The 25,210-nt window shown below is 38.2% G+C and overlaps 1 protein-coding gene across 3 annotated transcripts in view; it reads right to left on the bottom strand.

The window, feature by feature from the left end:
• Window positions 1–25,210, bottom strand: part of LOC134404725 (uncharacterized) — a 59,802-nt gene that overhangs the window by 13,019 nt on the left and 21,573 nt on the right. For 2 of the 3 annotated variants that reach the window (XM_063135587.1, XM_063135589.1), the window contains exons 10-17: window positions 23,492–23,556; window positions 20,245–20,351; window positions 18,909–19,020; window positions 17,992–18,091; window positions 9,593–9,632; window positions 9,190–9,241; window positions 7,377–7,488; window positions 1,830–1,913 (exon numbers count right to left, since the gene is read on the bottom strand). In XM_063135587.1, the coding sequence (XP_062991657.1) occupies window positions 1,830–1,913; window positions 7,377–7,488; window positions 9,190–9,241; window positions 9,593–9,632; window positions 17,992–18,091; window positions 18,909–19,020; window positions 20,245–20,351; window positions 23,492–23,556 (672 nt within the window). The remainder of the gene's footprint in view (window positions 1–1,829; window positions 1,914–7,376; window positions 7,489–9,189; window positions 9,242–9,592; window positions 9,633–17,991; window positions 18,092–18,908; window positions 19,021–20,244; window positions 20,352–23,491; window positions 23,557–25,210) is intronic. The other variant, XM_063135588.1, reaches the window with a different exon arrangement.

Below are 25,210 nucleotides of genomic sequence, written 5' to 3'. Positions count from 1 at the left end.
AAGTAGACACATCATGTTCTGCCCCATGTGAGATAAACTGTCTTGCTACAGGAGGCTAGTAGTATTCAGATGCCTGCCTCTCCAGGCCAATAGTGAATAGGATGCCAACCATAAGAGTATACCTGTTCACTAGGCCTATCCAGCCCCAAATTCATTCACATATCAAAAAAGTATTTTGCCATGCATAGCCTTGCTATGCTTAGAAAGGGAACCTGTGCTGAGAAAAAAATATTACTGTTGTTGTACTAGAGCTCATCCTACAATTGATTCCCCCATTAAGGATGAACTCTTCAAACCTACCTGTTCACAATGAACTGGTCCAAATATAATGCCAAACCATAATTTGGCAGTACAAGAATGAGTTTTAAGGAGACTTGGACTCAGATACTCTTCCCTCCCTTTCCTGTGATCCTGGTTTGAGGCAAACCATGGTCAGCCATGCTGTCTCAATCAGGACTGGATACCAAGACCAAATCACTGTTTCCAATCCTGGCTTGGAGGGTAAAAGCAAACCACAGTTTGACAGTATGGATGAAATGGAAAATTATGATATGACTCAAACCAGGAAAAAAAAGGAGGTCACTACACATGCAATAGGAGGAATGGAGGAACACACAAGTCTGAGGCCTCTTGAAACACATTTTATAGCACTAAACCAGCTGAACCAGCTCAATATTGGTTGCTTGGACTCATAAATAAGTGATATAAACTGTCTCAGCACAGTAGCCTACAAAATAAATTACTAACAATTTATTGCCTCTTATGTTTGTAAAAAGAATATTACTAATCAAACAGAGGCCTGTTTAGTCATATTTTAAAAGGATGAGATGTGTTTAACTACCGTATTTCTTCAATTCTAAGACACACTTTTTTCCCATATAAACATCTCTAAAAACGGGGTGCATCTTAGAATCGCGGGTGCATTTATTATTTCTTAGAATCAAAGCTTTTTTTCTGTTGGTGGTACTGAAATTAGTATGTGTCTTACAATCGATGGGGTCTTAGAATCGAAGAAATACGGTATAATTCAAATTCAATGTAAAAATGTGAAATTCCATTCACATTAAATACTGGATGCAACTATACAGAGATCATACAGGAGGGGACATAATTTAGTGGTAGAGAATATGCTTTGCATGCAGGAAGTCCCATGTTCAATCTCCAGGTAGGGCTGAGAAAGAGCCCTGCCTAAAACTCTGGAGAGCCACTACCAGTCAGTGTTGATAACCCTGGGCAAGATGGACCAATGGTCTGAATCAGTATAAGGCAGCTTTCAAGGTATCCTATGTTCCTATATATTTGGGGTTTGTTATAATGTCCAATGTCTTTCATACGTTTTTATAGATGTATATGCATATATGCATATATTCCCATTTTCCTTCTACTCAAAATCTAGACATCTGAATTAAAAAACAACAGTGAATGAGTAGCACCTCCTTATTATAACTGATGAAGTTGTATAAAATACATTCTGTATAGTTACATGAGAGTTTTCATCGTGTTACTGGACGTGCAATCATTCATTCCACCCTGCCCTTCAGTTCACTTTAGTTTTGGTCTAACTGCACCAATGCTATTTTAATAAACCCTTCAAATTTAACCACATACAGATACACACAGGAATGAAGGAGGTGAAACAATATCAATCCACCAACCCCTTTATTGAACAATACTACATGGAGAATGAGGTGTTTATTATACACCTTTGGAGCCAATTATGATTACAAAAGGGTAAGAGGGTTAAGCATGTTTCCAGTGTGATGTGACAATTATGTGTATTTTAAAATAATCTACAGATGCCATCTTTTAAAAAGAGAATTAAAGAATACCTATGTTTGCTGTGTTGCCTTTGTCTCCACTCCTGGTATAAGCAAGATCTTCCAGACGATATGAATGTGGGCCGCTCGGTAGATCTACATATATAGAATGAAACAAATTACTGCTTTCTTACCTGCAACAGAAAAGTTGGACTTTTTGGATTATACTTAAGTGCTGTTTATACTCATCCTTCATATATAATTTTTTAATTCGAAAACACATAACAGAGGCAGCAGTTGCAATAAGAACCAAAAAAACAAGCTGAACAGCACACAACTGCACCAAAAATATTCAATGGGTAAAAGAATTTTTTACAACACAATAGCAGTGTACATCATATACAGACATAGTAAGAAGTTACACAAAGCAGGTTCATAAATGTGTCATACAATTGCTGAGCAATGTAAGATTTAACAGGCCTCCTGTTTCTTAAACCTGTTTTGCCACAGCTTCCTCAGACCTTGCTGTTGTTACTGAAAGACAGAATGCAAATCATACAAATGAAAATAAATCCCCAGAGTGAGGTTACGCCATTTTTAATTCTGCAGGAAATAAAGCTTCCCTCTCAGAACCACTTTGGATATTTCACAGAAGTGGAAAGAGTGGAAATGTGAGCGACTTACGATTCTTGTTCCCATGTTTCCAGGGGTAGACTGAATGGGGAAATGTACATGTTCCCCTGATATAAGCACAGAATGCACATCCCCATGGGGGTTATGCACATCTTGAACTTTATGAGGAGGCCTGAAAACAGGGATAAAGGAGGTCCGAATCATTCATGTTCTCTAAGAAGAGCTGTGCTGGATCAGACGGAAGGCCTATCTAGCCAGCATTCTGTTCCTACAATGGCCAACCAGATGACTACAGGAACTCCAAAACAAGTTAGGAGTACAACAGCAATCTCCTGCTCATGTTCCCCAGCAAATGATATTCGGAGGCAGACTACCTCTGAACCTGGAGGTAATACATAGCCATTATGAATAATAGCCATTGATAGCTTTATACTCCATAAATTTGTCTAATCCCCTTTTAAAGCTGTCCAGATTGGTGACCATCACACCTTGTGGTAGCAAATTCAATAGTTTCACTATGCTCTGCATAAAGAAGAATTCATTTTGCCTGTCCTAAATCTCCCATCACTCAGCATCATTGGATGTCCCTGGCTTCTGGTATTATAAGAGAGGGAGAAAGCCTTCTCCCTATCCACATGCTGCACAATGTGCAAAATCTTATACGTTTCTATCAAGTTCCCCTTCACTCACGTTCTTTTCAAGCTAAAAATGCCCTAAACCTTGTAACACTTCCTCAGAGGTGAACTGCTCCAGCCCCTGTCATTTTGGTAGCCCCTTTCTGCACCTTTTCCAGCTTTACAAAGTTCTTTTGGAAGTGTGGTGAGCTGAGCTATACACAGTATTTCAAGTGCAGTCACATCATAGATTTGTATAACAGTATTGTGTGTATTGGCAGTTTTATTTTCATTTCATTTCTTAATGTTCCCCAACCTGGATTTTTCGTTTCCCCCGGCAACTTCACATTGGACTGATGTCTCCATTGAGCTATCTCGTAATCCCTTTCTTGGTCAGCTGCTGCCAGCACAAATTCCAATACTATATATCACTTGAACCTCAGGTGGCTTCGGTGGCATGGAGTGCCTTCTACCAGCTACGGCCCTAACTGGACAGGGATAACCTGGCTTCAGTTGTCTACACCCTGGTGACCTCCAAGTTAGATTACTGCAATGCGCTCTATGTGGGGCAGCCTTTGAAGACAGTTCGGAAGCTGCAGCTTGTGCAAAATGCAACGGCTGGAACCAGAAGGTTCGAACATATAAGACCAACTGTGGCCTGCTTGCATTGGCTGCCTGTTCATTTCTGAACCCAATTCAAGATGCTGGGTTTTAACCTATAAGGCCTTACACGGCTTGGGACCACAATACCTGACGGAACGCCTCTCCCAACACGAACCTACCCATACATTACACACAAAAACTAAAGTCCTCCTCCGGGTGCCTACTCTGAGGGAAGCTTGGAGGATGGCAACAAGGGAGAGGGCCTTTTCAGTGGTGGCCCCCCAGTTATGGAACAATCACCCTGACAAGGCTCACCTGGCACTAACATTGTTATCTTTTCGGTGCCAGGACAAGACTTTTCTCCCAGGCATTTAACAGCATATGTTGAGTTTTTGGTTTTTTTAACTGACCCCAGAATAGTTGTTTTTAATATTCTGTGTTTTAATCTTTGTAAACCGCCCAGAGAGCTTCAGCTATGGGATGGTATCTAAATGTAATAAATAAATAAATAAATAAATAAATAAATAAATAAAATATGTTAAGATTTTTGCCTTGCTTACATTCCCCCAGTTTGAAGAAATCCTTCTGGAGCTCTTTGCTATCCCTTTTTGTTTTAATCTCCCTAAATAATCTAGAGTCATCAGCAAACGTGGCCATGTCACCATCACTGTGGAATTTAGGGAATAATTCCCTGATGTCTGGCAAAGCAATCCAATGTGCTGGGATGGGTGGGGTGGGGTAAAACAAAAATGAAAAATCGAAAACAAACTATACACCTCAGTAACTATAGACACAAACCCATGTTCAGGATTCATATCCTAATATAATTAAGCTACATAATAAAATATTTGGAAGTAGTCTTTATAGATTTTTTTTTAACTGGATGAAGTGGTACACATTTCATAATACAAAACAGTTCAAAGTTGGTTTTAGATGTATATTGTCTTTGTGTATACTGTCTGTTTTACATTTTTATACTTTAAAATTTTGCATATCGTTTTTAATGTTTTAATCTTTTGTAAATTTCAGCTATGGGGCAGTATAGAAATGTAATAAATAATAACAACAAAACAACAACAACAACTCTTAACTCTTTGAAACAGGAATTCTAAACTCAAAATATATTCTGGCAGCTTCAGAAGCAGCACTAGCAGACAGTATGTGGAGTGATTAGAGTGTTAGACTAGGACTGGTCCAGAGTGTTAGACTAGAAGACTCAGTCACAAAATTCACTGGATGATGTTGGGCCAGTCACTATCACTCATTCTAACCTACCTCATAGACTTGCTGAGAGGATAAAAGGAGAACCACATATGCTGCCTTGAGGAAAAGAGATATAAATGAATTAAATAAGTAAATAAATTTTGATTCTCACATTTCCCATCAATTTTGATAAATTTGTCATCAATGTAAATGTAACATGTCCTATTTTGCCATGTTACATGTGCATTGCTGATAAATTTCTCCAAATAAATAGGATGTGTGTGTGGGGGGGGAGTCTTCTTTCATATACATTGAAAAAAATCCTGTGAATAAAATTCTGACACAACACTACTATTCTGCACTTCATAATGTTCCTGTTATAGCCAAAGTATTAAACATAGTAAATGTTGACAGTTAACAGTAGTTCTTAACATCTAGGACATCAGGAGGAACTATCAGAAAATTCTAACATTTGCCAGTGATTCTAAAGGCCAGATAAACTTATCTTATTTTAAACTTATTTATTTTCTTTCTTGAAGGGAATCAGGGCGGCTTATAAGGGTTTGACCAACCCATTTTATTCTCACAACAACCCTGTGAGGTTCTGTTGTCCATGGGAATCTCTCTTGGCACCCACCAGGCTCTTTGCCCCACCTGACTTATATTTCTTACGTTTCTTTAAAATTGATGATGCTTTTAACTGGGAGGGTAGCAGGCATATTGCAAAGCAAAGTGCTGCCCTCCAGTACCATCTTCATTTGGGTTCAAGAGAGTGATTTTGTATTTTAGAACTCACACCTGAGCTATGCTTTGGGATTTTAAGCAAGTTACTTTTCTTTGTTTTGTGACTGGTTACGTTCACCTTGGCAGCCATTTTATGAATGGGCAAACACTCCCATAGTAGACTTTTTGTGAGCGCTCCCAGAACACACACTCAAAATTCAAATGTGCCCACCAACCAAAAAAGGTTGGGATTTGAACTTGGATTTCCCCAGTCTTAATCTAGCACTCTACGTATTTCCCATCACTTGCCAGTAAATTTTGAAATTTACCACGGAAAATTTATAAATATTCAAGAAATACTTTCAGATGCAATCATTTCTGATACTACTACAACACAATCACAAAACAGTCATTTGATTATATAACTTGCTTAATCTGTTTTTTAGCAAATAATTTGAAGCTCTAGAATAAACTGAGTGAGGCAAAAATTTTGGCATGCAATCTAACATGAGTCTAAATAATTGCTTATCCTATTAAAACAGTAATTCCATCAATCTTCAGCATGTGGCTGTAGCGTTAGATAAGTCTGCAGATTATGTCTTAGGCCTCATCCCATGTAAAACTTTAATCATGAACAATTTGTAATTTTTTCAGTGACACATTAGAGAAGATTTGGTTATTGATAATGTGCAGTTTTTTAAATACCCTCCTTTATTAAAAGCTAAGCTAAACTGGTTGACAGCCTGTGATTGCACCTGGTTAGGAGAATTGCTCTGAAAAATATCAAATGGTTTTGCAGCATCTTAAAGACTAATACATTTATCCTGGAATAAACTTTCATGGACACCATCCACTCCATCAGATGCATGAAGGGTTAACCACATATTAGCAGATTTATACACACACACTGGCGGTGAAGTTGGAGATGTAACCTGCGTTGTCAGAAGGAACTGAAATACTAAATGTACGTACAGTAATGATTGCCTTAACAGTTACCATTCCTAAAATGTTGTTGGGTGATATCACAAACATCATGACAATGATGAACTGATTAACATATATAGTGTGATTTTTTTTAAAAAAAACTCCTTTGTTCTTAACCAAACCACAGAAAATAGAGTTGTCTTGAATTGTACTTCTGCCATTTTATGTTTGATATCTGTCTTTGCAATTTTTTTGTTCAAGAATGGCCATCTTAAGGTCATTGACAAAGGTCTAACGGGAGGTTGAAATACTCTCCCTACCCATTTCTGAATGTTGCCATTCCTTATTTGTAACTATTATTTTCTGCAGAGAGTGGCCTATTTGTCTTATGTAGAATGCAGCAGGGCACTGCTGACAAACGATGATGCATATCACACTGGAAGATGATTCTGATCCTATATCTATTCTGCAAGATCTCTGCAAGATCTAATAATGCCATCCAGTGTGGTGGAGCCAGTGTGGTGTAGTGGCTAAAGTGTTGGACTGGGAGCTGGGAGATCTTGGTTCTAGTCCCCACTCAGCCATGGAAACCCAATGGGTGACTTCAGGCCAGTCACAGACTCTCAGCCCAACCTACCTCACAAGGTTGTTGTTGTGAGGAAAAAATGGAAAGGAGGAGGTTTATGTACGCCGCCTTGGGTTCCTTGGAGGAAAAAAGGTGTGATATAAATACAATAATAATTAATAATAATTAGTAATAATAATACACAACATCAGGACTTTATATACTTGCTCATCTTCTAAGGTGATGTATGCTATCGTTTGCCAGCAACGTCCTACTGCATTCTACACAGAACAAACCAGAAAAATGTATTTCACACATATAAAACTTCTAGCTATGGGGAAATTTCAATAGTACCTTTTAACTCTTCTTGATTCTGAGAATCGTCTTGTGAAACAGCTGCATCTGAAGTGAATGAAAGATCATCCTCAAATGTTTCAACATGTTGTCCATTCATGAATATGTCAATCTGAAATATATGTATACATCCTGATTTAAATTATTACACGAGCAAATCTTAATCTATTGCCACACATATAAAATCAAAAGCCATGTTGAAACCTGAAAGCATCGCATCATCTGTCAGATCCCCAATGTGAATGTCTGAAAATCCTCCTTTCCCATATCATCTTAAAACAATGCAGACATTCCGACAACAACATCCAGTGTTTTCTTCTCTCCTCCTATCCCCACTGCCCTCAGCCTTTTTGAAGACTTTTGCCCAATGAAGAGATATGAAGATCTTGAAAGCTTGAACTTCTTTTGTGATCTTTGAGGTAATCCAATAAGGGTATTACACCATATGGATTTTGGGATTTTTCTTATGGCTAACACAGCTCCCTTTGGTTTTTTATGTAAAACTGATCAATCTGTTTGTGCTTAGTTCTCCTACATAACCACTAGTTTCCATTGTTTTAGTGAAATCTGTATGGACACTTAATTGGACAAGGCCTATCATGTCATGGAGCTTTTCCTGGTTTTTCTTTCTTTTTTTAAGAAACTGCTTAAGTGCCAGTACAGATATTGTGAAACATTAAAAATGAAACTCTTATCTAGGACAGTGAGAAACAAGCAAGCCTTCCTCATGTACATCCAGTAACCCAGCATGAGTTAGCAGAATTCAAGACAATACATACTGTTCTTAAGTTTAATAGATTTTAAAACATTTGGTTTGGGGAAAATAACTTTTGGGATTTTTTTTCAGTTTCCCCAAAGATATCCATTTATAACGTATTTTAAAAGCAAAAGGTTTCTAACTTGTGAAGCTATGAAACTGCACAAACTCTGTTTTGAACTTAGTAAAATTACATAAAAGCTGAAGGAAAGCACCACTGATCCTTTTTCATCACTAGAACAGGGCAAGGCTTTACTGCAAACCAAATAATAGAACTATTGTATCGAATATTCAAGTATTTGGGGTGGGTGGGTGGAAATCTTATGCAACAGGTTTTACTCTTGGTCAAATTCCGAAGCAGAAGTTCAAGAACACATATTTTTAGAACTACTGAGAGCCATTTCATATGTTAAGCAGAGGAAACGGTACTGCCTGTACCACTTCTGAATTCATATGAGGGGGATCAAGAGGGAATTCACACGCGACCATGTTTTGAGTGAGCCTTCGTGTTAAATTCTCCAGTGTATGTAAAGCTAACAATTCTAGCTGAGCCTTCTCCCTGAATTTTTAAAAAATAAATGGGTATTTTCAAACAAGCAATTTCCTATTTATTTATTTATTTATTTATTTATTTATTTATTTATTTATTGCCTTACTTAATATCAAAATAGGCTCTGAATTCCTAACTGCTACAATAATTATTAAGAACATGGCTATTCTTCTGGCAATATGCAGAAGGCCCTGGAGCATCATGGAAGGGCAATTTCAGAGCGGGGGGGAACAGACAGCAGTAGATTCCAGTGGCCTCATCCTTCCCATTCTTAGGCCCTCAGAGCAGCCTCTGAGCACAAGTGGCAATATGTAGCAAGATATTTCTCCTGACATTTAGGCAAGCAGGACAGAGGTTCCAGATCTACCACTCAAGGCTAACACAGGATGTTTTAGCAACTGTTGAGAATTGACCCCAAATTTCCATTTTGCTGCAACAGTTACAAATAGGGGAAAAGTTCAGGATGCAAGTGTTTTCACAATTGCTACTTAGACAGCAGCTCCTACCTTAACATTCTTTTTTGGATAAAAGAAGAAAAATGGTTTCAAAACAGGAGACCTAGAAAAGAAACCACAGGGGAAAAAATACGAGCACATTAAAAATAAGTGTCAGGGAAAATGCCTTTCAGTAAGCTTCTTCTTTTTAAAAAAAATCCCTGTATGTATCACAAAGCCGGTTATGAGGCTTAGGTGTTCAGAACTTCAACTTAATTGTTGATGGTATAGTGGGATTTAAAGGTTCTGTCACAATAATGCTCCAGCTTTGAAAGTCCTAACCATACACACATAGCCAGAAGAAGGGATTAGAATTGCTCTGTAGGGTGTGCACAAAATCCTCTGAAGTTGGGGCGGGAGGGAGTAAAAATTGTTATAATCCCACTTCCTTTAAAAACAAAAAAACAAAACTTACACTTTGGGGCGCCCTCCAACAATTCCAGTGAGACCAGGTGCTAAAAATGAAGAGAGAAAGAGTAAAAGTTCACAGAAAATTAGAGCTGAATATTTTCTATGTTCTAATTTCAATATATTCCAAACCCACCTCATGTTTGTCCAATAAACTAGAATTAAATAAATAAATACTTTCCCCAAATACATAAGACCTTTAAAATCATTTCAATTCATAATAAGACTTCTTTGACATTATGAAGAAGTCTGTTTTGTAGGATAAAACAGGGGGAGAGAAACACTATTCTGCAAGGGTACAGTAGGAAACCCTAAAGGAAACAGTGTGGCTATCCTTCTAACAGAAGACCTGAAAAATAAGCTTCATGGAACCAAGGAAATGATGAGACACTGCGAGAAATCCTAGCAAGCTGACTGTGCCCTACCAGTAAGTAATATTGATGGTGAGATCTCACCCCTTTTGCAAAAGCTTTATTTTATGGGTGTGGAACACATTGAAGCTGAACTAATATAGAACTTTTTCAGAGGTGATTATTGACTTTTCTATTTGTATTGCAATGTTAGAAATTGGAATACACATACACAGGTTAGAAATTGGAATACACATACATACTGCAAGAGGAAACTTAGAACTGTTCAGTGCTAAGATTTTTTTCCATCGTGATCAAAAGCTTTCCAGTAAACAGTTTTCTTTTTTTAATGAAGAGCAAAAACTGATGCCCTGAGGTCAGGAGATGGGCAGATTATGAAAAAGGAGTAGCTCCTGGCCGCCAAGAGCTACTGCTATTTGCTCAATGAATATAGTGAATCTCTGTGCTCCAGAAGGATCATTCTGCCCTGCCTGGCAAAGCCTGGGCATGGGGAGAGGTTTGCGGGCAGGGCAAGGGGAGAGGCGTGCCCAATGGTGATTGGGCATTTGGGTTTGGCGCCACTGGGCTGGGAAGAGTGACCCAAGAGATAAAAACTGGGCACTTACCCTTCCCAGCCCTCCCTCCCTCCCTGTAGGCAGTGTGAGCTTGCTGGTTGCCTTTAGGGGACCGAGTAGGAATTTTTTACTCGTGTTCTGAATTGGCCATGAGTTTTTTCGCCTACTCCACACTGTAAGACAGCCGGGGGAAATAAATAGGTTGATTTGGCGGATAACTAATTTGGTCACATTTCATTACCAGCAGGTAGGAACGGGCATCCAGAGGGATTGGAACGGTGAGCATTCAGAGGCACTGTTTTCAGTGACAGGTAATTCCGAGGGCTCCCAGTGTTGAGCCTTGTGGTCGAGCTGGGAGATAAGGATTACCTCTGAGGCCGACCTTTCTCACCCCACCTTGAGCCTAGTGGTCTGGGTTGGGGGGTGACAAGGGAAGGGTTCCCTACCCCGTAAGAGGATGGCCAGGGGGAGGGCGAAAGAGCCAGCGCCAACCCCCTGGACAAGAATGCTTGCCCTTACATAGTAGCAAGGCCTGTGTGCAGTGCAGGCCACGCTGGATGCCCAGTAGGATTGCCCCCCGTTTGCAGATCTTGAATAAATGTGGCCCCTGTTTAAACCCAAAGTTCTGTGTGTCATCTCTTCATTCTTGCGTCTACCCCGCAAAGTGCAGATGGGTGAAAGAGGTGATGGTGGAAAGCTGGCTAATGAGTGTGGAATGGAACCTCTGGGCTAGAAAGTGTGGGTGGTGGGAGTCAGCTGATAAGACAGAGGGTGGTGATTAGGGCTGAGGCCATGAGAAAGGGGGCACAGGGAGCAGAAGACATGCGGTCTTTAAGAATTTGAAGGTCTGGCCCATAAGAATCTTCTTTGCTCCTCTAGGATGTCAGTCTCTGGCAACAGCACATAAAAACAACATGAACTTTTCAAAATTCTAAAATCAAGTGTACTAAATTATTATAATACTGCACACACTACATACAAATGACTTTGCTTACAGAGGTCAATTATAATTGCTCTATGCATTTCCTCTCAGCCCAAAGCGATAAGATATCTTTTAGGATTATGTATTCAAACATACTGTAAATGGGGACTGGTCAAGTTAATCTGTTAAACCTAGGACATTTCTTGAAGTAACTTCCAACACACTTGTCATCAGTCATAATATTTACATATACTGAGACACTTTAGAATCTCAAGCTGCTTCAAACAGCTGTCATCGTGGTGTCAACCTCCGGTCAATTAGATGTGAAATAAGGGTCAGCACATTAGTTTTGCAGTTAGGGGGAAATATAACTATGAAACTGAGCATTTATTAAGACTATAAAATATTAACGTTCCCAACATCATTGAATTTTTTCCCATCAGTTTTGCTGCAGCTATTTGTTAAGAAAGTAAGAAATATCAAAGAAAGTCCTTTCCATTAATAATTTGGGCAGGCAAGTATTCTGAGTAACTTTAATACACTGTTGCTTGGACATTTCTAGTGGACAGTAATTATAGGGGAGAGGGAGCGGGAAATGTGATCAGGATACATCATGCAACGATTGCACAGTTTTAGAGAAGCTACTTTGAGGTGACCAAGCAGTGGGTTATTACAATTTCGTGTTACCTGAAAAGAAGCTTAATTTAGAAGTTTAATTAAGGGCACAATCTCATGCATGTTTAGACAGAAAAAAGTCCTGCAATTCCCAGGGTTCTCCAGCCAGACATAATGGCTGGTGAATGCTGGGAGTTGTAGGACTTTTTTCCATCTAAACGTGCTTAGGATTGCACCCTAAATTAAATTTTCTATTCAGATCAGGGCATTGAATGATACTTATATACCAATGTTCGCAGTGGGCTGGCTCACATGTAATGCCAAACCACATGAGCAAACCTCTGGCTCATGTACTCTCAAGAAGAAGGAATTGGAACCTGCAAGGGAAGGAAGGAATATGCAAGCCTACGTTTTATTCAAAAAATGCAAAACTGTGGTTTGGTGTTGCATCTGAACCAATTCACTGTATACCTATCTCATAATACTACTCTTGTTCCACAATAATTTTGAGGTTTTGATGCAATGTTAATTAATCATATTCAATCATGTGGAGGTGTTTTTTTTTTTCTTTTGGTAACCGAGCCCATAATCGGATAATGCTTCTTCATAAAACCTGAAAGATGGCATAGCATAGTCCCTGGTTCAAATCTTGCTCGTCCATGTACTTACTAGGCAAACCACTATCTTTCAGGCTTATCCTATTTATCTGCAAAAGTATTCTGAATTTCCCTAAAGCTTGCTTGTATTATGTGCTAATGTTCTTGGTTGTCTTGGAAGCCTTTTTAGTGGTTCCAAGGCAGAACTAAAATGATTCTATGGATAAATATAATCAATAAGAGTATACATAGAATTGGGCAATTGTGATTCACAGACTACACCCAGGTGCCCCTGGTGCAGCCCCTACCATACCACAAATGTGTTGTTGTTGTTTTAAAATTACAAATAAAATAGCACTCTAACGCAGCTACAAGAACTAAAACTGAAAAATTTAGCTTGTTTGCAAATCAAAAGGATCAAATTTGGTGACTGATTTATTTATTTTTTTAAAAAAACTACTAATTTTTTTCTTCCCAGTACAGCCAACAATGGCAAAAATGCCCCCCCCAGACCGTTGCATATATAGTTAAATGCAAAGTACTTTCTTACCTCCTGCTTTCTCCACACACACCTCACCACGCAAATTTAAGAAGAAGCATAATTAGTCTGCATCTGTATGATGTTTGAGACATCTTGTTAACAGAGCATTCTAAGAGGCATGCCTTTGATCTCAACCCATTTTAAAGTCAATTTCCACTGAAGCAGCCTGCAAATATCAATTATTGAGCAACTTTGATAAGCATTTTGAGGTGGTACTTCTTGGATGACGGTTATAAAATCTCCAGGCATCATGGAACTAAAGTTTATGCAACCTTATCTGAAAAGCATCTAGGTAAAAAACCAACTGGATTTTTAGGTTTACTCCACCTATTAATCCACTTGATTATTTCAACAGATAATTGCTACATCTCTTGCAATAATTACCACAGCCAAGTTAATAACCACCTTACAATTACAGCTGTCCATCCAATGCTTGCTTCTATTTCCTTTAATACTCTATTCTGTTTTACAATAACTAGTTCTATATTGCTACAACCTGCATGGTATTGCATCAACTCACTTAATATTGCACCAAAAATTAAGGGAGAGATAACAGCCCAACTACCTTGGTGTGTGTACCCAAAAAATGTTGTTTACAATACTCCCGCTGCAGTGATCAAAGAAGAACTGAGTCTGGTGGACCTTGCTGCCAGAACTCCCATCGTCACTACCCTGGTCTGGCTTTAAAATGTTCCAAGCATGCACAGCACAGGTTTTCCCCATATGAGTGCCTGAATTGGCCATGAAGAAGAATATTCTATCTACAAATATATTTGAACAAAACTTAATATTTGTAGTCCTTAATTAAGATTCTTTGGAAAAACAAGTATCAAAGAATGTAATCCTTTTGAGATTTCCCATGTTTTTCTCCAACATCTAACTTTTCTTAGTTCTTAAGCACAGTCTAACAATGTCTAATGGCCTCTATGCAATACATTGTCGCAGTTGTCAAGATGCCACCTTAGCACCTGCTAGAGAAACAGGGGCAGTGACCTTCCCCAAAATGGTCCATTGTATTCCCAGTAGGGTGGAGTAGGCAGTATCCAATAACATCAATCTGCCATCTCTAAACACATTGCACTAGCAGGACTTACCATCAGTGCAACGCAAAACTAGCACTTTCTAGTGCAATCCAGGAAGCTAGCTGAAACTACTGCTTCCAGAATGAGACAAGTCAGAGGAGTTCCCTTCTGTGAGATCTACTGACTGTCCCATTCTTGAAACTATAGTTTTGGCTAGTTTCCAGCTTTGCTAGCCACTGCTAACTTCATTTGGCACAAACAGACATTCCCATTGGATACTGCCCCATGGGTACAATTAGTACAGATGGAGAGAGGCAAAAGTATTTATAATCTACCAGTTCATCTTTTGGTAAAAGCCACGGAAAATCATAACAAATCTTATGCTCACTTATCTGGAAGCGGGTCTCAATGAAATCATTGTGACTTACTCCCACATAAATATGGTTAGCCCTGGAGTGACAAGTAGTTATAACTGTAGGTCCAGATACATTTAATATTCATGATACCTATCACAGCTTAAATTCATTAGGACATGCAAATAGTCACCTAATATTAACAAGACTTCCCATGTTTGTAATATAGTTTTGAATTTCACTAATGCTTAATACTATTTCTTTTACCCTTACAAATATTCTTAGGAATGGCCTTTAAGTAAATAATATTTTTACAGATATGCTACAGAAGGAAATACATTTTAAAGGTAAAAAAAGTCCTCCTGAGAGCAAACACCAGCAGTAACAAATGTCAAGACAGTTACATCTGTCTTACGTTAGCAATACTTAAAATTATATAGATAAGTATGCCTTTACTTTGCTGTTTGGTAGAACACAAATTTATTGTCAATTACAGACTGTGACCATCTGCTGACCCTGCTTCTGTAAACACATGTTTAAATCAACAAACAGTGTATTTATTCTGTCTCTAGGCCATTGCAGAAGCAACAACTGAACAGTTATTCACATCACCACATGGCTTAATGTACTCCTACTGCTCCAAGCGGTATAATTACTTAACTGCACAGTAAATTGAATGCAAATTAAGACTTAAAAGTTGGCCGACATTCCTGTTCAAAATATGCTTAGACTGTTTTCTATTTGATTATTTTAATTTGCATAAGCGGAGAAGTACAACTGATGAACTGTTATTTATGGCAAGATAGTAGTTCACTTAAAAACAACAGGTCATTTAGGATTCCAGTTTGCATAATTTTTCCAAGGTCTAATGTACATTAATTTTGTTTTAGTACAATTTTACACAGTGCAAATTCTGAGTGTAGATACTGACCCTGTTTAGATTACACCCTAAGCCACGGCAAAGCTAACCATTATGGCTTAGTATGTCATGTGAACCATTCCTAACCATGGTGGCTACGTAACTACAGTTTAAACACGCTCACTAATCATTTACTGCAAAAAGATTAGCGGCCTAACTATGGCTTAGCGTGTTGTTTGAACAGGCCCAGTATTTAATGCGCAACTTTAAAATGTGACTTTTACTGAAGCAATATATTCCCCTTTTTAAATGTATAATGCAACTTACCATTTTGATTAGGACATTTTTCTATGAATTGGGATTTAGCTAAACAAATGCTTTAACAAACTGGTGTTCATTCCTGTGTCTTCAGCAATTTAGTGAAAACAAGATGCTACTCTATAGAAATAAAAGTGGAATGATGAAATATTACAGGTATCCCTTATTTGAAATTAGATCCATAAAGATTTCCTTATTACATTAAAAAATACTTAGTTAACAATGTGGGCTTTATTCAAACTGAAGCATTTCAGAAGTTGCTGTGGTAGGAAGGCTAAACTGCAAGCTCTGTTATTGAGTCAAACATCTACGGAGTAAATAAATGGACAGAAATCCTGCCAGAAGGTTAAAAGTTATGAACCCAAGAAGGGGCAAAAGCTGTTGGCAATTGGAGAACATGAGGCAGCACGACAACAGACAGATATCAGAACTTGAAAGGAAAAGGAAAAGAAAGAAAAATAAATGTGGGAGAGGGGTAGGAACATGGTTTTATCCGACACTGAGTTGGAGGGAAAAAAAGAATAGATTAGGTTCAACAGCAACTAAACTAAGGAAGTATAATAATCAGGTAAGTGAGAACGTACACTGACAAGTCTGAGCCTCTACTGAAGTATATGCAAGGAAATCTAATAAATGTGGACAACAAGATGTTTTAATACGCTTTACAATAGTAGTTTTAAAGACACAAATTCAATTATTCCCAGAATTTAATATAACTGTAACCGATGATATATGGGGGAAAACTCTTTTGGAAAGAATTGCATAAAACCTTAAGGGCATGATCATTCCGTGCATAACGACACAGCATCCCTGTGGGGAAGGATCCCCAAATGACTCAACAGAGTCCTGTTTCTCCTCTCCCCGACTCAACATGCACAACAAGCATACGCACAGACTGTTACAGGGTATGGGAGGTGGCTGCTTACCTACCATAACCCCATAACCCCTTCCCTTCACTTGGTTACTTGATCAAGCAGTTAATCTACAGCATGGGTGGGCAACATGTGGCCCTCCAAGATGGTTTAGGCTACAACTAACTTCATCCCTCACCATTGCTATGCTGACTAGAACTAACAGGAATTGCAAGCCAAAACAACTGAAGGATCTCATGCTGCCTATATCCCTAATCTACAGGGATTCTTTGCACTGGGAAGGATTGCAATTTTTTTTTTGGCTTTTGATGCTGACTGAAAACAGTCTCCTCAAATTAATGAACATTAGCTATTGGTCCATCTAGCCCAGTACTGTTCACACTGACCAGTAGTGGCTCTCCAGGGTTTCAGGGAGGACTCTTACTTAGCCCTGGTTTAACTTTCTACCTTAATGCTTTGTGTTCACAAATTTATTTTAAGTATAGAGATGGATTAATACAGAGCTGACATCTGTCGTTAGCAGTGTTGGGCACCTGCCAGGACCCTCATCCCTGCAAGCAGCCCACTGCTGCAATCTCCACTCTGAAACTCCTGAGACTCCTCCTTCTCCTTTCTCTTCTTGCCTGCTCATCTGCCTTCTCTGAGCATGCAAGCAATGGCAGGAGGGAGGAGAGGGAGCAGCATTCCCGCTGGGCAGTTGTGCACAATGGACTCAGAAGAGCAGGCAAGAATGTAGACAGTAGTGACAACAAAGAGGAGGAGTGGCTACTTGCTCAAGGGAAACACACACACACCCAAAACTGGAACGGGTACTGGAGTAATAGAAGCGTGAAAGTCAGGACCTACTGTTCAGGAAAAGTTACGTGGATATTCAATCCAAATGTCACAGGTCCACAAATATATGCAGGACTTCACATTAGAAGTGTCATCCTAGGAGCAGTCTCCTTTCAGTTTTACTGGGCTTTGTTAACTATTTTCAAAGTTAACAAAGCATAAATAATTGTCTTGGGCATTTTTAGGAGGTTCGCTTGGCACCTACATTATACGCTTTTAGACGCCAGGTGAAGACCTTTTTATTCTCCCAGCATTTTAACAGTCTATAAATAAATAAATTGTATGAGCTAAATCTATAAGTACTTTGGACAAAGCTAATAATTCATGTTAACAACAAATATAATTACTTGTAAATTCTAATTCAAGTGCTTTGTACTAACTACAGACAGCAAGTGCTCAGTTTTGGTTAAAGGCACCAACGTTTTTACACAGTTTAATAAGAAAGTTGACTTATAAAGTGCTGCAACAACAACAACAACAACAACAACAACAATAATAATACACACACACACATCAGGGAGTGGCGGTAAGAGGAGATTCAAAATTTACCCATTCCTGTTCCAGCAGGGGCAATCTCTCTGGAAAAGATTTCCACTGCCTTTTTCTGCTTATGAAGTACAGCAAGCCAAATAACAACTTCCCGGGGACCCTGTTTTCAGATATTAGAGGGGTGGGGTGGGAGATAGATAAAGCAAACATATACAAACAATACATTTGTTTAATATACAGCTCTCCTTACACTTTGAAAAACAAAGAGCTGTGTCCAGTGTAAGTCTAATTTAAGCTTCATTCATTTCAGTGGGTCTACTCTAAGTAAGAATAGCATTGGATACATACCAGAAACTTGTAAGGTAGTTTAAAATTGTGAATCAGACAGAAATCTAACTATGAAGTACTTGTTTATTTGCGTAACTGATTATGATTCCTGAATTTGTATGTGAAATTAAGACAGTAGCTTCAGTTCTTCATTTTTACTAGACAATGCAAATATCATATATAGCAACTGATCTTTAGAATGCTGAGCAATAAAAAAATAATGTATGAGTTATCTTTCTTCTAAAAATAGTCTAAAGTATATAACTTTTCCCCAGTGTAAACATTAATGCCTGGCTTTTGTCAGTAACAGGGTCATCATGTTAATTTTCAAATGGCATAGTTTAGTGTCTGGTAATTTACATTCAGTACAGAAAAGATTTTGAGCATGAGAACTTTATATTTTGAAATAAAAAGCACATTATCAAAAATGGGAACAACAGACCAGAGCACACAAACAAAATGAGGACTTCTCCACAAATGAGTATGCTCATTTTAATTCTCCTTTTCTTCCTATCTTTATTCAGGGTTGAACAAAGAAGAGATATTAGAAATAAAGAGTAAAGGCAAATGCAGAAGAAACAATCATATTCTTCCCAACACATTCTCATCAATAAGATATCTGTGACCCCTCCCCTCTATTTCTTACGTACACCATCTACGTTCAATTTGGCATGTGGTCCATAAGTTTCCTCAGAACCTAAAATTTGTAGGTTAATTGCACTGTAGTCTTCATATCCCAGCTGATCAAACATATTGCGAGTCCTAAAACAAGTAGAATCTAATCAATATACAGTTTCTAAAGAAGCATTTGCAATACCGTATTTCTTCGATTGTAAGATGCCATCGATTGTAAGACGCACACTAATTTCAGTACCACCAACAGAAAAAAACAACCCTAAGACACATCCGCGATTCTAAGACACACCCCATTTTGAGAGATGTTTATATGGGGAAAAAGTGTGTCTTAGAATCGAAGAAATAGGGTCACTGAAAGTAGCCCATTGGTCTCCGTTCTGGGATCCAAACTACATGGGACAACAGCAGACCAATGTCTTTAAATGGGATTTCCACTTTAGTGTGAAAAGCTATGTTTGAGGGTGGGATTTAAAGGAAAAACAGACTGCATATGCAAGTGACACTAGTCCACCCCCTCCATTTGTGGCTTGCACTCTCAACTGAGCTCTCATACCAGATGAGAATCCAGCTGCAAGAAAAGTGCCTAGGAAGGTTTAGCACCCTCTACTCATATTTCCTATTACCATTTAAATTGTCATCCCAAACCCCAGTTTACACCTATGGGACAGAACTGTATTTATAGATGCAAGTCTGCTACCATCCCGTGTAATTTCGGCTAGCAAGTCAAGCTTCCCATTAGGCAACACATCTATCTACAGATCAGGAATGTTATAGATCACAGTGTACTTATTCAAGTCTCTCAACTCTCTAATTATCTTAAACCTTATTGTAAGAAAACTTAACTTGTACAAACTTAAAAGAATCAAGAAAATGTTATATCTATATGTGCTATACATGAGTAGAAATATTTTCATTTTTTTTAAAAAAAAATGTATTTGAATGTATGTGCCAATCTAATCTACTCATTGCTCGTGCAGCCATACTCTTAACTGTGGCTTTAAAAAGTGCATGGATCAGTGTGGAATCACATTATCATTTTTCAACCCAACATCTCTCAAGATCAAATTTCCACTTGCCTGCCTTAATGGTGGCAAAGGGTTATGTTGGCACTCCTTTTAACGTAAAACTGGGTTCAGACTAAACTAAGATTCAAATGCAATTAATCATTTCTCATTTAACAACGTTCACGTTTGATGTGAGGCAACTTCATACACAATTTTCAAATATTAATATTGTGCTGATCGAAACAGTAAATGTACATTATACTATACTTCATTTAAAAATGACATTTTAGAACCAGCAAATAATATGGCTAGTGTTGTATAATTAAATTAATGCTGTGAGACTAACCTTTCCAAAATACTTTCAGCAGTTCTTCTTCCTTTTTCTATTGCTTTTGGTCCTCCTACTGGACAGCAAGCAGTAGCTCTGAATCCATCAAGATAAGTAGCATTTATCTGGGAAATCAGAACAGAAGCAAAGATTTACAATTAGTTAGCCAATGATCAGAGTGATCAGAAATAAACCAAAATGATCACCTTTATATATAAATGTTAAACTGCTATTGAATTTCTAGACAAGCCTATAATAAAGATAACTATGGGCAGTATCCAATGACATTGCACAAGAATTGGTTTACATTAGCACCACAGGAGAAAGTGGTGCCTTGCCATCAAAATTCAGCAGCACCACAGCAAAAAACTGGATTTTTCTTCAAAACAAGGTGCACACTCCATGTTTCACTATTTACTCTGTGCAAACTTTGGTTTACACTAGTGCAACATCATTTGCTCTAACATGAGACACCATTGGATATTAAAACTGTTGCTAAGCTTATTATCAATGTTAAAAAGGTTTTAAGAGAAAGAAATCCCTGTTTAAGGAATTTACTGCAGAACTAAGTTGCTCATTTAAATTCAACTGTCCATAATATTCAAATAATTATTTAAGACCCTGACTTTTGATAGTCACATATCTTTGCTTCTACAAAAAAATATTCTTTGCATGTCTATCATTTGTTTTTATAAATGCTCAAGGTACATGGCAACTCCCTCTCAAGCAAAAGTTCTTATATATCCTGTGTGGTCTATACGTTGCGCAAATATCTTCCTTGACTTTAGAGGGAAAGTTCAATTGTTTTTAAGCTTTAGTAATGTTTAAATTAGAAAGACGATGGCTGAAATATTTCTGTGCTAGTACACTTTAGTTTACTTTATTTTCCTTAATCAGATTTGTGTAAGCAAGAGGCTCTCATTAGGAAGTCTCTCTCTCTCTCTCTCTCTCTCTCTCTCTCTCTCTCTCTCTCTCTCAAAAAATAAATCTTTCAAAATAATTGTAAACTGACATTTAGATTAACATTTATTTTTGCATCAAGATAAATCTGGACATCATTTTAATGCTTGAGTTAAAAAACAAGAGAACTACTACATAACTTTGCATTTACAGAATCCAAACGTTTTAGTATAAGCTTGTTTATTTAGCTCCATGGTATTTGTAACATTAATTGGATTATCAGAATTTATCACTATAGTATGTAAATACCAAAAATCAACATTACTAACCTGATTTTAACATTTATCATTATTGTTACAGAAATAATATATGGTTTCATTTTCACACAAACAACAAACTTTGTATGATATCTTTTAAAATTGAATGCCTACAGTGAAGAGAAATCACCATCATGCATAATAGACTTGTAGAAAGCATTTCCTGAAAGGTTTATCACTTCAGTTCAATGACTTACACAAAGTTAATTTGTGTATTTTCTCACCAGACATGGAAAAATGCGAGTTTTACACCATAACACTACCGTATTTTGTTCAAACTTATACCATATCTCTACCTGTAAAACAGAAAATATGTGTGTGTCATGTATGTCCCAAAATGTTTACCCACCTTAATGCTGTGCACCCAGACAGGTCTTCGTGTACGTGGATCAGAAAAAATCTAACAACATGAATTTTTTGGTTTTAAGTATTTTTATAGAATTTAATAAAAACCTAGGTTTACGCCTATAGTTCCAATCATGCCTTGGGTGGGGGGCCAGACTTACTGGCCTTTGGTGGTCATTGTGATTCCTAAGCTCAGTCTCACGCAGTCAACCCAATTCCACATAAAAGGAAACAACCCACATAAATGGTCTGCATCCATTTGAGGTGTCTCCTCCCACCTGCCATGTTTGGTTTTAAAATCATAACTAGATACAACAGCATGTCTTTAAGAGGCCGAACTCTGGACATGTTCCAAGCCCTGATATCACTATTTTCTCAGAAACTGAGGAAAGCACACGTGCAGCCTTCACCCTTAAAAGAGAGGGAGGAAAGGGAAACACTCTGTGCATGCCCAGAAACAGGCTTGATGAAGGGGGGCAAGTGCCCGGCCCAGTCCCGGCCCTTCAGTACAGGCTCCTAATGGAGCACTTTGTGGGTGAGAAGTGTGGGCTGAGGCAGTCCCAGCAGGACTTGGCCAGAGTTGTGCGTGTCCACTGGCAGCCGCTTACCTCCCCTCCTTGGCGATTCTAGTCCTCGATGTTCTGTCAAGGAGCAGCATCAGCCATGAGAGGAGGAAAGTGCCCATCAGAGGACATGGGCACCTGAAGGCCGCCAAAGGCATGCTGGAAGGTGTAGTAGTGGAATCACTATCTCTCAGTCCTAACTTGGCCCCCACTAACTGACTTTCCCCAACTGCCACTAACTCCGCCCACCATTCCATTCCAGCCTTAGCTGTCAGTCATTCCTCCATTCACTCTTCTGCTTCAATAGCCTTGGGTGGAAGGGGAGATTTATCAGGCTGTGGTAGCCATCATCTGGAAGTGGCTTGCCATTCTGGGCCTGAAGAGTTGTCTGCTCAGTTACTAGGCCCCATCGGGAGCAGAAAGGAAGGAGGTCACAGCTCTGGGCAAAAGGCATGCTGGGAGTTGTAGTTTTTGTTTTCTGTGGGGACAAGCAAAATCATGACGACAGCTTCAAGATGGTCTTGGTCAGGTGTTGAGGGTAAGAGATAGAGAAAGAAAAGAAACTAATTTAATTTGTTTTAAAGTTACCTCACAGGCCTAGGACAGGCCTACCTTGCAGGGTTGTCATGAGGGTAAGAGAGGGGGGGAAATGAACTTAATTTGTTTAAAGGTTAACTCACAGGACTAGCACTGGCCTGCTACTTTAAGATGGTGGATCCGCTTCCCTACTAAATGTTATTCAGATATCTGGGCAATGCCGGGTATATTTTGAAAAAATATGTTTACGTTTGCATCTTTTTTAGCTGGTAGAAAGGGTGTTGTGTGTCCTGATTATTTTTGAAGTTTAGACAGCTGCTCCAGCCAAGGCATGATGGGAGGTGTAGGCTTTTCAGGTAAAACAAAAAATGTGGTTTATCACAAAGCTCTAATTTAAAAGACAGTTCTTATTAACACAATTTTCCATTTATTCTAACAAATCAATTTACTAACTCAACAAAGCTAAAAAAAACCAACCAACTTAAAGATGAATAAGTTGCATAGAAATTTATTATATATCAAATAAATGTTATAAACATTATTCATGGACCCGAGCAATGCCAGGTATATCAGCTAGTTATTATCAAAGCAATAAAGACAAACCTTGTAAAAGGATGAAGGAGGTAATCCTTTTGCTCCCTGAACTTTCACTGCACCACCTTCAATGTCTAAAAAGGATGTTTAAAAGATTAGAATTACTTATAGTGAAACAAATATTAATAAGCATTTATGAACAAGCTGCTACATTCCAAGTTCTGGGACTGTTAACAATGCTATTAAATGAAGATGGAATAGAAACAGCCAAATAAGCTCTTATGAATACATAACATGCATAAACGATGGCTTTAAAGTCTAGCAAACAGGTCTATCTGTGGGTTTCAGCCACTATAGATAAAAAGAAACTCCAGAGGTGATATTCCTCTGAATAGCAGTTGCTATGGGGAGACAGCATGATCAGGCTTCCTGTCTGAACATTGCTAGAAAAACAAATTTCCATTGTTGGAAAACAAACATTGGACTAGTGAACCCTTACTGTGATCCAGCAGAGCTCTCCTTATTATAAAGTTGAATTGACCTAAAATGGTTCAACTAAGACATCCCACTTAAAGGGTCTTTAAAAAACTGCAGGCAGAGTTATAAGAACATAAGAAGAGCTCTGTTGAATCAGACCAAAGGGTTATCTAGTCCAGCATCCTGTTCCCACAGTGGCCAACCAGATGCCTTTGGGAAGCCCACAAGCACAACTGGTATTCTGGGGCAGACTGCTTCTAATACTGGAGCTGCTATATAGCCATCATGATGAGTAGCTACTGACCACTTTGCCCTCCATGAATTTGCCTAATCCTCTTTTAAAACGGTTCAAGTTGGGAGCCACCACTACATCTTGCAATAGCAAATTCCACAGTTTGACTACGTGCTGTCTGAAGTAGTAATATAAAGCTCCTATACATACAGAACAAGTAACATGAAGTCCTGCAATATAGGATACTTGTGTGAATTGGCAGAATTAACTTCAGCTTGAATAAAATTGATAAATCTAAAGCTACAACCCATGGAGCTTAAATTAATTTTGCATTGTGTAACTCATTATACAAAGCAAGAACAAAGAAAATGAAAAATTAATTTAAACTATCCATTTTATCAATTGTATCAATGTTGAATAACATTACATTGAATAACATTGAAATTTGGATTTACTTTCATATGTGTTATCTGTATACGTCTTCATGCCAGTTGTATCATAATATTAATAAATAGGATTGTATAAAGTCCAACAACCTCAGAATCAGATTTTTTGGGAAAGAAGACAAGACCTATTCTGATTCCATGAACTCTGATCTATTAATGGAAGGAAATCTAGAATTCAATCCAACATATTGAAGATCAGAATAAATCCAAACCAAACTAGCTCCAAAATCAAGTTTGCTCTGGATTTATTCCATATGATTGATAACCACAAAATAATACAAATGTTCATACAAACATGACAAAGTAATCCATAGGATACTCATATTGATCATAGGATATTATAATTTGAGATTCTTTAGCAATATGTAGTACTAGGCTAATTCACTTCCATCAACTCTTTCTTCTCAGATGGTCTGCTTCATTCTGCACAGGTCCAATTCACACCATATTCCTAATTCCTCTTTTAAAAAGCAGCCAATCCAACTGAACAAGGCAAGACTGAATCTTTGATATTACTATTTCTTATTCTGAATTCAAATTAGCACGCCAAAAGTAAAGCATTTTTGCCTACAACATACTGTAAATGTCAATCATAATATATCCCATCTGGTAAAGGCAACACAACTCACAGGC

Source organism: Elgaria multicarinata, chromosome 10, assembly GCF_023053635.1.
Source record: "Elgaria multicarinata webbii isolate HBS135686 ecotype San Diego chromosome 10, rElgMul1.1.pri, whole genome shotgun sequence".
Lineage (NCBI taxonomy): Eukaryota > Metazoa > Chordata > Lepidosauria > Squamata > Anguidae > Elgaria > Elgaria multicarinata.
The sequence above is the reverse complement of the archived record's forward strand: the minus strand, read 5'-3'. Positions and strand labels throughout refer to the sequence as shown.